The following is a 13,370-nucleotide window of genomic DNA, read 5'->3' as shown; positions in this document are numbered from 1 at the left end:
GCTGCCAGGTGCTTGAGGTTGTGGATGTCAGAGAAGTCGAAAGAACAAGTAGAAAATATCTAACACTCACATAATTTAGGGAATTTCACACACTGACGGCTCAGAATTGCGTTACCTAATTTCTCAAGCTTCTAATAGTTAACAGCCGCGTATATAAACATTGAAAACATTAAGGCTATTATTGTTATCTTCAATATAGGCTATCGTAAATAAAATAAATTGACTAGTTTAGACAATTTTCATTTCCCTTTTACTGCATATGCGAATGTTCAATCCAATGCAGACTTGCAGTTTCTATTTCAAACCTCGGTAGATGTTAGACCACCGGCTTAGTATATAGTTCGTGCTGCTATATGAATGACACGTCACGGGTCAGCGCGCTGACAACAAAAAGCCTCCCTCAAACAAGTATTCTAACATTGACAACATGTGAAAAATGACACGACACGCAAGCTTAAACACCTATAGTAAGTGTTAGGTGGTCGAGTTTATTTCTCTGCATGCTATTTTGGATTGTACCAGGAGCGCCTTGTCCTGTTAGCCACGCAATCGCCGTTTAAGCATCTTGTCTGAAAACGTATTACAAATAAGGCTTAGAACAGGCAATAAAACGACAAGAAAATACTTAGATGTTTCTCTGAGAGAGTGGGCTTGACATGCAGCAATTTTTTTCAAGCCTGAGGGCTGTAATTCATAAGCAAACGCAGACCTGGAACGATTGATTTTAACACCCAGCGCAGAAACAAAGAAGATAAAAAGATAAAAATAAACAATGTACCCTTTAACATACCATCGGTAAGGTAGCCTATCAAAATGCTTTAATGACAAACAAATAATCTGGAGAAGCGTTGATCATAAAATATGCAATTTTATTCACTAGACTGAAGGCTGCCGGGATGGTATATGATTTGCCCATAGTCTGTCAGTGCGCAGTGGATCTCAAGCGAGGCCGCAGCTATTGCGTGCTCAAAGCCTATTCAACCGGTCAGGCATCGTGTCGGCATTTACTAACCTACCGGCCAACACGCGGTGCACACCAACTGCACCGGGTGAAACAGACAGCCGGAGGATATGCGAAGGTACACATTGCTCAGTTTCCCACATTCTCCAATTTCTAACGCGCTACGTTCTCAGTACACAACCTCTTTAACGGCATTGCTTAGCGTGTCCAGCATTGGATTGATGGCGTTCAAAACGCAACTATGTTATAGCCTCTTTTTGGAGCATTACGTAAAAATGGTCGTCGGTAGTTTCCTCAAAAATTGCACTCATGTCATTAAATACGGGAGCAGGAAGATTCTGCTAAATTTCACGTCCTCCGCGAGCCAAACGCTCAGACAAAAAATTTCCTGCTGCAGTTTTTTTTTTTTCACTCAGAGTTGAAAATAAAAACTTGCAATTTCGTTTCCTTCATTCTGCACGCCAAAAAATATGCGTGACTTTTACCTATTTGGACAAAACAGATGGATTTTGCGGTTAGTGCTTTCAAATAGCGAAGATTTGGCTAACATGCGCAAGCGAGGGCTTTTTTCTCTATTTGATTGCGTGCATCAATCACGTTTTCATTTCTTGCTGCTTTTTTCCCGCATTTTCCTCATCATTACTCAAGCAATGAAATATTACACGTTCTGAAAAAATGTGATGTTACGAGCTGGCGAATTATTTTATACTGATTAGCGCATATTTAGGCTTAATGAAGATTTTAGCGGCAAATATATATATATATATATATATATATATATATATATATATATATATATATATATATATATATATATATATATATATATATATATATATATATCTTTTAGCAAACAAACAGTCGTATTTTATATTTTTATATACGTCAGTTGCACTTACCTAAGCTCCATTACTCAGGCTGCTTAATTTGGCAGCGCTAAGTACGCTCTAGATTATCGAATTTATTTTGTCGTAATCTCTACGAGGCGAGTGCATTCTGCAGCGACTGTCTCTAACGTTTGCGGCCCCACACTGCAGGTAATGCACTGAAGTCAAGTGTCACCCTCTCATAGTCGGACTATGTATATGTCCGTGCGATAGCCATTCACTCCTTGAAGTCATTCTGGCGGTCTCAAGGTGACCTTTGTTGGATGTCATTTTTATTTGCGAGCCAACTTGCAAACATTGTAAGGTACTGTTATGAAGATATAAATGGGAATAGTTTATCCTTGCCACGAGTAGCGAAATCTCGCTTCTAAATTTTGCACAGCGCACGCAACAAGTTCAGACTGACATTGCAAACAAATAAAGGTTTGTTTTTGAACCAAAATAACAAAACATTTCCAGCTTCCTGAGGACGGATCTGCATATTTATTGGTTGTTACGATTCACTGTTATAATTCGCAAAAAAATAGCGTTCGTAAACAAAATCCTGTTGAAAAAATGCGTATGTGCACAATTTCTGGGTGTTCTTTACCATGGCATAGACCTTTAAAGGTGACAGCTGAATTTCTAGGCACGTACACAGCGGTGCAAAGAGACACAAGAGAAGAAACGTTTTTGGTATACTTACGCCGCCACCTGCGGTGCAACGAGCATTGTCTGGCAAAAATGCGGGCAGCGAAGTGTTATAGCCGTAAACTGTTGCAGGCATGAAGCACCGAGCGTGGCATTTTTCTTCACCATTGTAGTCCTGAATGTAAAACGCACCAGGCCATTGGAAAATCCCAGTAACCCGTAATTGAGATCACACACAACAAGACGATGATGGAATACATTACCTAAACTAGTGGACAAGGTTAGGTCGCGTCTTGTGGACGACTTGCAGGAAGGAAATATATGGAGAGTCTTCACCAAAACATTACTGTTCGTGCAGCGATAATGAGTGTATCTTGAGTGTGTATTCAGTTTATTATGCATAATTATTAAGATGTAATTATATATTGTTATATTAAGTTTTATATATTATTATATATCTCACTGATCATGTACGATATACTGTATGCTTCTCATACTGAGAGTTTATCACAATGCCTTAAGGAACACGCATTCTCTTCCTTGCAAAGTCCTTGCAAAGTAAGGACGCCTTCAGCGCAAAATTCACACGGCACTGTATTTGGTGTGCCATACACGCGAGCTTGTGGCAGGAAGATGTCTATTCACAATTAAGCCATCTTAATGTATTTTACCGTCTGGAATAAAATCCAGAGCGCAAAATAGCCGGCCGTAGTTTCATTAGCCCATTAAGCGCTCTTTCGTCATTATCTAAGGAGTTATGATTACACGCGTTTCAACACACCATCACTGAGGCTACGTGGTGCCGGTGTTTACTCGTTCATGCTCGCATCATGAGCAAAAGAGGTGCGTGGCCAACCAACATGCCTCTGTATTTAAACAAGCACCTGATAACGTATCACCAAACCAACGGGAAATCAAGCGCAGCTTGAACTTTTTCGTCCTTCAATTGTAGAAAGAAGGCAGTCAAAGCTCTTCTACCTGAGTTCAGGTGAAGACATTCTCTCAGTAAAAAAGCGAAAACGCTGACGGTTACAAATATACAGCGTGTATCATAAAATAAAAACTCTACCTTCTTTTTGCGACAAAAATTTGACTCTACCTTATAAAAAGCGCTTGCAACCTCCCCTGAAGAGACTCGTGGGTTTAAAAGTAATTAAAAATAGCCCTGTCTTCATCACGGAAAAAGCCACAGACAAAACAAGAAAAACTGACCCGCGATTTACATCATAGTTATCATTCTCACTACACGCACTGTAGGGCAAAGACCTGTCTCTTCAATTAACCCTGTTCGTAATCAGCTGCGACCACCGCTAAATGCAGCATAGGTGCGCTAGCAAGTCTGCCCTTGTTTAGCTTTGCTTAGATTTTGAAAGGCTTGATATTTCTGGTTGCATTCAAATATTGTTCCATTCGTTCCTTGGACTTCCTCTTGCGATCAACCGCCTGAGCTGCTCCTTGCGGTTCGAATTCCCTTTCCATCTGTTCGGCTGTCTCTGAAGTCACTTGTACACGCTTCTCGACTGCACGTTCCTGCAGTGACTGCAGTACTCAGTTGTTCTTTCACGCAGTACTGGTTCTCTTTTCTTTACCTTTGGTGCTCAGCTCGCCTTGCACATCGCGGGGTTTCAGAACATGTCGCAGGACCAGCTTCTTCTAAGATTTAACGCTTACGGCACTGCATATTCCACCGGAAATTTCATTGTTCACGTCCACCTTCTTCGCATCTTTCGCCCTCCTCCAATTGGCAGCAGCTGCTGGGACGCTCCTCCCAGCTTACCCAAGTTGCTCCGGGTGTTCGCCAGGAGACGGGACGGCCGTTTCGCTAGCGAGGCATCTAGTGCTAGCCCATAAAAACACAAGTGCAGTGTTGATGCAGAGATGTCATTAGAAAGCGCTTACTCTAATGTATTCGTCAACAATGTTGCCGTTGCAGTACTGATGTGTAAAAAGTGGTTCTGTTTAACAACGCCCAGGTGTGGTAGATAAAGCATTTTGAAGTCGTTCGAAAGAAATTCAAAATCTGCTGCTGTACACAAAAAGAAGACAATTTTTCACAACAGTGTTAAAATGATATTGGCATTTTACAGCGAAGCTGTATCCCTCTACCGTCCAAGGTATTTTTCGTCGTGTCGTCGTCAGCAAAAAACGTGAGGCTAAAGAAAAACCCCTAAACAAGCATCAAAACCACATGACAGATGATAGGGCGCGTGTGAACAAAGGCGCACCGTCCGACGCGTTCCTGTAAACTTTAGGTTAGCAGCTGCTTCTAAAGGAGTTGACGTGATTCGAGGCCCTCGTGTGAAGTGCAAACCGCATAATGTAAGAAAACGGCGGTGGTATAACTTTCTAACAATAATAAAAAGGTGAAAAAAAATTGGCGGCTGTTTAGCTCTGGTCAAACCTGGAGTGACGCGATAGCTACAGCTGACCGAGTGGAACTTGGTCCCGTGACGAACCACGTGACGAACCACGTGATCAGCCACGGCGCCGCTGCCATGGGGTGGTGGCGCTGCCACGCTGGAGGCTCGAAATGCTACCGTAATGTAGCTCTCGCTACAAAGGATTTAAACAATTGGACGACGCTTAAGCTTCGTCTTTAAAAGCGGGATATGACAGCGTGTTGCAGCGTTGCCAAGGACTCCAGGTTTGCAGCAGCTTCGAAATGGGTTGCCGTCTTTCGAAGCGCGCGTGTGAAGTGCAAACCGCATAATGTTTGATAACGGCGCCTGCAAACAATGCGAAGCGCGTTCCTTCTCCCAGCGTGTGTTTCCGGTGAAGATTGCGGTTGCATTTTCGTGTCGTCGTAAGCAGAAGACGGCGGGCTTAAAAATGAATGCAAATAGCGTATATCCTTTGAAATTCGGCATACAGCACAGAGCTCAAATACATTTCACTTGCCTCTACTTTCACTCAATGTAGAGCCACGTGTGCGAATTTTCAAGTGACGTCGCAGTGGGTGATTTGGTGTCGTTTTACAGCTTCACTGTCCGACCACCTCTACAGAGTGGATTCGAGCCACAATTGTTTGTTCGCGTTCTAATGTCAGCGCCTAGCCGCAAATCAAAGTTAATAAAATTGTCGTAAAAAATTATAATACTCTCACTGTAAAACACCAAATACTCTGAAGACAACTAAAGCACACGAAATAAACTTTTTTTCAGTACGGAGCAAAGTGGCAACAGTATTTTTGCACGGAGATAATAAGACAAAGTAAATGTAAAGACGACGCCGACATGAATGGAAGGAAGCCCAAAAGTTTTTGTTCTGTTTTATGGTGCATAAGCCACTACGGCTACGAATACTGCGTATTGTGCCCTTGGAACATAGGCAGAGATGGCGACTGTTTTCTCCCTTCGACTTTGAAGCTTTTTGCTATTCCTGTTGTTGTATGCCAGTTTAGTGTAATCTTGAAGATCAGGTAGGGGACGGAGAAAGAAAACATGAGAGGGAAGATAACAAGATGATTCATTTCTGGCTACTCTACACGTGGCCAGCGCGGTAAAGGGTTTAGGTTTTATGATGGTTTGGCGTTCCAAAAGCGACTCAGTCTATGAAGGACGCCTTAGTGAAGGGCTCCGAATTATTTCAACCACTTGGGGTCCTTTACCTTGCACTGAAAACGAACAGTACACAGGCCTCTAGCATCTCACATCCATCGAAACGCGGCCGCGATCGAACCCGCGTCTTTCGAGTCAGCAGCCGAGCGCAATAACCACTGAGCTTCCTCAGCGGCTACGATAAAGGAAGTGAAAGGGAAACCGAATGAAATGTACAGTTCATGATGTGTGACGTGGCCATGTTTTCCTTTAGTTCGTCGCAATACAGTGTCTCTTTCACCAGTCTAACTACGCACCGATATCAATATTGCCTGCTTTTTTCGAAGTGCCCCGAGATGTTAGTCGCAGTCAAAATACTTTATTCCTGTCACAAAGGCACTATTAATGACAGTTTGGATTCGAAAGAATCAATTGACAACATTAGCTCAACTAACACAGTAGAAATTAATATTACTAGGAAGTCAGAACAGGTAATGACGCTCTGCGTTTTTATCAATTTTTTTATCAATCCAATGGAAATATTCACACTACCTTGGTCACATAACTCCATATTTACGCCTTCTACAGGCCATTTCTTAACCTAATCAAAATTTGCCAGCTGTAATAAAAGAGGCTCTCAATAAAAAGCAATACATTAAAAATGTATCTTTTTTTTAGAATAATGACATATTCAACACCCATAATATGACCCCTTTCATAGTATGCGCTTTTGGCACATGTTTCGCATTTGCATCTGCTGTGTAAATAAAATTGTAATTGTAGCAAATGCTTCATTATGCGATTAACTGTAGCGCTCTATAAATCAAAAAGCGTGAATGAAAAGGACCGAAGGTTGTTTTGTTTTGTTTAACTCAGCCACACAAAATACAACAATGATAGTCGTATGCAAAATCATTCTTCAGTTCTAAACTTTCCATCGTCCAATAAATTTCTTGCATTACTCCTTCGGTTTTATTGTGGGAAGAATACCTAAACTCCAAATTTTTCTTTGGCTCAGCGTACGGGAGCGATTCTGGAACAAGCCTTTTTTTTCTCATTAAATAATGGTCGCCCCAATGTCTCACATTACGAAACCTTTTGTATTGCGCAAGAAGGCGGCGCATGTTAATATCAATTCTTCTCTTGACACACAATGGTAACATGTCTTCAACACCCCTGCGATTAAATTTTCCCTCCCCTTCTATCAGAATATTTTACTAAATTGCCCATGAAAGCGAAAAACACAAACACATAATAATCGAACGGTTAGTTGATTTGCGAATCAATTCGAGCAGATACAACAAAGGTGACAGACGAGAAAGGCATGCCTGCAACTAATGCACTAACTACAAACCACGTTCAAAGGACATGATGTATTTCACCACGTAATATCGTAATTATTAAATAGAGCATATGCTCAAAGGGAAATAAGTACATTCCTCTTAATATGGTTATTAAGACTTGTTTATCTGTATAATTTTGTTACCCTCGTGTTAAACTACGCTATCTAATTTTTCACACTGTAATTCATGCTACACTTGTAAGTAATCTGATCCTGGAGCAAACGAAAGGTATAAGTTTCACTTGCATATTTTGAGCTATAGACATAATGTCTCCATCTTGCATGATCTAATAGTCACTTTTTTTTACTGTATCGATCATTCTACTTCTACACGGCGAAACTGCTCAATACCTTCGGCATGCGGCTGCTGATTCCAGTTTCGCGATTGCGACCGTGACCGCGCGGTCGTATTTACACATTGGAGAAATGCAAAAAAAAAAACCAAGCATGCTGTGCGATGTCACTGCGTGTTCAGCAATCGCAAGTGCTCAACATGATTTGGACCCCTTCTTTATGGCACGTTCCACACCCATATGTCCCTTTGGGTTGTTAAACGCCAGAGAGTTAAAGTTCTCTAATTTCTGTGATTTCTAATATTTCATAGAATGTTTTTTTTCGTTAACAGTTGCGGCGCACTCATACCAAATTAGTTTGTATTCTTCTCTGCACTACTTCCATCTTAACATGTTGGTGCCCGAGGGTTTGGCCTAGGCCCCTCGTAGGGAACGTGAATCCAAGCGCCAGAGTGCTGCCCCCGAATACACTCGCTCACCGTCGAAGCGGCAGCAGGCGCAACTGAAACCTGTGTACGTTAGAAGGGTTGACAGATGTGCACTAACATTGGCTTTTGGTAGTTTAACATACATCACTGCGTATCCGGCTGCTTGCTGAAGGGGCCATTGCTTTCTATAAATTAATGTGTTAAATTTTTATTCGCGTGATTACACTGCAGTCTGGTTCAAATTTTCCGGGCGAATAAAATATGCAGTCTATTTCATTTTACAGAGCAGCTACAACCTCGGAACGCTTGACAGGAAAGGAACACCCCATGCTAGCTCTGCTCATAGATGGCGGTAACCGCAGTCGGGTATAGACCACATTAGTTGGCTGCTGGATACGCCACCGCCTTCACTACATTCTGTACTTAAAGTTCCGCAGCGCGACTGTATTGTGTGGCTTCTTTCGCGAATTTAACAGGTGAGGGCATTAGCGCCTACCCTTCAAGCTGGACAGCCCGCTCGACGCCCCGCGTTGCTTTTATACTTTACATGCCGCCGCGTTCCGTCTTTTTAGAACTGAGCAGAGGTGGCGCTGCTGTTACAGCTTGCACACCCTAGGGCTTGCTCGCTATTCTTAGGCCTAAGATGAAGCTTAAGCGTCCTTCTAACTTTCATTTACAACTTCATGCGCATGGCTACCCACCGTAATCTGTTATTCTGTTTCGAGACTCTTGAACATTACTTTAGTGATCTCTATGTTAATCTTAAACCCACTGTTCTGTTTTGCCGGCCTAGATGCATTTCATGCCTTGTAATTCGTCCCTTGAGTGACTTCGCAAGGCATAGGCATCAGTGAATTAAATTGGCAAGGTAGTATTCATTTACTGTTGTCCCCATCTCTTCACACTTCAGATCTCTGAATATCTAATGTAAACATGCGGTGACATGCAGTGAAAGATCCTGTCTCCCTGCCTCAAAAAGCCTTTCTTGTTGAGATTTTATTACTTTTTCTATAAATACCATGCACGCTGGCTGTAAAGTAGCAACAGATATCTTGCGATACTTGTACTCCCCCCTCCCCCCCATGTAATACCCTCAAATGAGGGCCTTTGGGGGTATTTTGAATAAATAAATAAATAAATCCCTCTCCTACACCAGGGTTTGGCACTGAGCCAACATGAATGCGTGGGATCCGAACGAGTCTAACGTATCCTCGTATTATATGCGTGCTATCTTAAGGTTGGCTATGTAAGGAGCATATTTCCATTACCCGATTGATAGGTGTATTTTCCAGTAGCCTTTATGAACACAGCCTGGTCATTAGGATGATTGAATTCTTAGGTTCCGCTCGTTGAATTACCGATTACCTAAGTAAATTTCTTGCAGGCAACGGACAACAAGCTAATCGGTTTGCGATTTTAAAGTAACCGACACCTTGTTTCTTATGGATTAATGCCATGTTGCTTTTCTTTCAGAATGCCGATACTTGTGAGATCGTGAAGCGTTTCGTACACAGTTTCCGCATCATCCTTCAACACACTTGTGCTTACATAATTCTCGGCAGCTGCTTTCCCCTCAATACATTGTTTCTGATACTTAATTTACATTTTTTGTTACCGCCAAAATGCTGCCTTCCTACCTGTGCCCTTGTCCAATATTCCGGTTTATTTAGACTACTCTAAAGATTTGTGCAGAACTCCTCGGTGACTCTCTTATGCATATTACAGATGGCACTGCCTTCTTTGCCTCTTAACGCATTTATCTGTTTTTTGCTATGCCTACTTTCGTCTTCGCCGCTTTTAGGCTACATCCGTTTTTTTAGAGCATGCTCGATTCTCGGCGTATTATTCTTGCTTAGGTCACGTGCCTTACGCATGTGGAATAACTTTGGTAGCTCTGCGAATTTTTCTCTCTCAGTTGAGTCAGAGGGTTTCATGCCTGGACGTTCCTTAAATCAAATTTTTCGCCTCCAGAGACAGCCTACCGGTACACGAGCTATCTTACTACCTGCTTCTGTTGTGCACCCCGTGTTGGTCTCTCACAGGTTATCGCTCATTGCTTGAACACTAAGGTCCTCTTCATCGGTCGTAGCCAATGAGAGCTCCTGAAATCCTGTACTTTCTCTCTCAGTGCTAACTCTTTGAGGGGCTTCCGCCTCACTAGTTTCTCCCGTTCCAACTTAAAGTGTGAGCTTATTCTAGATGTTAGAACACCGTGGTCGCTACATGTTGCCTTTCCGACGACCTCGACATCCTGCCCTAGACCAGGGCAAGTATAGAGCATGAAGTCTATTTATTCTTAAACTTTCCTGAGGACCTCTTCCACGTCCACTTCCTGCGCGCCCCTTTACGAGGAAGCTATCCGCGGCCTGTAAATTATTTTGTCCTGCAAATTCAACTAATAACTCCTCACTCCAAAGCACCTTTGCCATAGCTCTATACTGTTTCTTGCCTACCTTTGAATTGAAGTTCGCCATCAGTACACAACGTGTTTTTTTAAGAGCGTTAGCTCTGACTCAAGGCGTTACTCGATTTCTTGGGGTCTGCTACAACCTCCCTTCGGCTTGAAATTTTCCATATGCGAAAAATTCCAGAAGGCTGCCCCCATTGTATATCGATATAGTGACCCAATTGGTGATTGACTGGTGGCATCATTAGTATATCGAATTGTTGATTGATTGGTGTCGTCACTGATATACCCATTTGGTGATTCACCAATTTGGTGATTTGGTGTTGTCACTGATATGCCGCTCCATGGGCCTCCCCTGCACCTCACCGGACCACCTTCTCTTCCCCGGCGGTCACCATCCTGCCAAGGCCTTCCGGCACCTCCTCTCCTTCCTGGAGGCCACCGGCCTCTCCGGCCGCCTATAGGCCTCAGGGGGCAGCACATGTCATTTGACATGATCACTGCGGCTACGCGCCTACCCTCTCCTCTTTCAATCTTTTTTCCCTCTCCCATCCTCCTCCTATGACACGCCGGCAGTGGGCGTGGAGGCTAGCCCTCCAGTAGACAAGCCCGTGTCTTCCCACTTTCATCCTTCTCTACAACCTCAGAAGAAGAAGAAAGTGATTGATTGGTGACGTCACTTATGAATCCAATATGTCACATTTGTATTTCTATGGGAGTACCTCACTTTAATCTCATTCATATCAATTTCTAGTACACCAAACAGCTAACGCTCGTTACTTCAACGTCTTCCAGACGGTGGCGGCATCTTTTTTCTTTACCTATTGCCACTTTCACATCTTCATTGAACCTTCTGTCTAGCAGCCGATTCTCCGCTTCTATTAAATACTCTGTAATGCTATTTATCTGACAATCATTGATTGCTTGAAAGCTAGGGCCGCCGTCCTTGGTTAAAGCACAATATCGGCTCGGTGTCAAGATTATGAACTTCTTTGTTTTTTTGATTGCTAATTTTTTTTTATGTGCCTCTAACTTAGATGCTTTCTAATTTCCTCTGGCTATATATTTTACTCTCTTGTTGTTCATCTATTTTCACTCGAAACGTTCATAATTCGAGACCTTGCCATCCTGTGGTGATTACACCTCAAACTTCTGAGCACCTCGACATCCTGCGCAATGTCAGTACGCGCGCAGAATATAAACTAAATTTCCGTTCTAGTCTCGCCACTCGCGCATCTCCTCTTCCACTTCATGTTTTCCCGTTTGCAGAAGAAGGTACTCAGGCTACGGAAACTGTTTCGTTCAGCAAACTGTAGTAATAAATGCTTTTTGATAATCTTATTACCTATGCCAAAGGAAGCTCATGCTTCAATACAGCTTCCACCGAACGTTTATCAGCACGGAGCATACCAATGAAACATTATGGCGACAATTTAGTCGCCGCTAAGAACCTTGTGCCAGATATAACACACAGCACGAGACACTGAGTTGAAAGTACAATACTTCGAGACGTCAGAAAAGAAATCCCCTCTTTTTGTTTCATCTGTGGTGCGAATGCCGCTCGGGGCACCTGAAGGAGGAATTTACTGGACCAAAAAAGTTTGAAGTGTTTTGAACCCAACTTCTATTGATATGATTTCAGGATCGTTAAATTTCTAGCTTCAGATCCTCCATTTGGATTCGTGTTGCTTTTCGGGGGAATTTTCGCCTATGTTTGCGAAATATGGTCGCTAACACACTTTATGGGAGAAACAAATGTGCGTCTGGCAGCTAATCCGATTTCAGCATTCTACGAACACAGAGGAAACTGAGCATGCATTAGTAAGGGAGAGTCATTTGACCAATATTTTACATTAGGATGCGGGAGCTGCTTTTAACTAGATTGGTTTACTCTGCAAAATGATGTTTTCTTTTTATTGTGTAAGCGGTTTATTTTACTCCACTTGCGTAATTTGCATTTCTGACTCATGAGTGTCATGCTTCTTGTTTTCAGCTCATAAATGCCATATCTTTTTTTTTACCATTAACACAGACACACGATGTTTTCCCCTTTTGCCGCAGTGAAGTACACTTTCCCGACAAATTCAAATACTAAGCATTGATGATTGATGTGCGCCCTTTACATCATTTCTGGTTAACTCCTCGACATGGCAGTTCTTAGCCGTGTGGCCTCCAATAATCCGCAACAAATTTTAAATCATAAAAAGTGGTCATGAAAATTTAACTTAAAATGAGGTAAAAAAAGTCATTAAATACTGCGTGAAATAAATGAAATAAGTAGGAGACAAAGATAAACCTAAATCACTGACCAAGAGTGTACTCACCGCAATAAAGCGTGTGCCTAAGACTCTGGGGAAAGCCAACTGGCACACTTTGTCTCTGTTGAGTATATCACCGGGTAGGTACCTAATAAAATATTTGCCTCGTATTTTCCTCTTCGCTATCTTTACGCGTAGGCACTGCCCTTGCTGGGACCTGAAGCAGTTAAGAGATTATTCACTTCATACAGGCAGAAAACTGTCTGTAAGAAAAATTAAGCTTCTAAGGACAACGGCCAAGTTGCTTGCATTCAGCACAGCAAAACTACCGCAAACGAAGGCAGCATTGTGTACCTCAGGAAAAATGCTTACGCTTTGTTCGCAAAGCAAAAACTTAATTCTCTCTTGTTTTCTCTGTAGTGTTATGTGATCCATACAAAGTATTTTGTTGGTCTTCTGCACTTGTTGTTAACCTAGCCGTAATAACTTTTTTTCTTACCATTAAACACAACAGCGCAAGCAACGTAGCACCAAATAATAGCTGGATGTATAGAACGCTTGTTTACAACCACCTACGTTGTTCTCAAAGAGCCCTAGATTATTTTATTTATTTAATGTTGTCAAGTAA

General features: G+C 42.3%; 1 protein-coding gene across 1 annotated transcript in view; it reads right to left on the bottom strand.

The window, feature by feature from the left end:
- Nucleotides 1-467: 467 nt before the first annotated feature.
- The window catches only part of LOC144104974 (venom metalloproteinase antarease TserMP_A-like), a 43,778-nt gene continuing 30,875 nt past the window's right edge, over nucleotides 468-13,370 (bottom strand). The window contains exons 12-14 of the mRNA XM_077638198.1: nucleotides 12,809-12,959; nucleotides 2,534-2,653; nucleotides 468-569 (exon numbers count right to left, since the gene is read on the bottom strand). Coding sequence (XP_077494324.1) covers nucleotides 504-569; nucleotides 2,534-2,653; nucleotides 12,809-12,959 — 337 coding nt within the window. The 3' untranslated portion in view covers nucleotides 468-503. The remainder of the gene's footprint in view (nucleotides 570-2,533; nucleotides 2,654-12,808; nucleotides 12,960-13,370) is intronic.

This window comes from Amblyomma americanum, chromosome 9 (assembly GCF_052857255.1).
Source record: "Amblyomma americanum isolate KBUSLIRL-KWMA chromosome 9, ASM5285725v1, whole genome shotgun sequence".
Taxonomy (NCBI): domain Eukaryota; kingdom Metazoa; phylum Arthropoda; class Arachnida; order Ixodida; family Ixodidae; genus Amblyomma; species Amblyomma americanum.
This window is presented reverse-complemented; position numbering and strand designations above follow the sequence as displayed.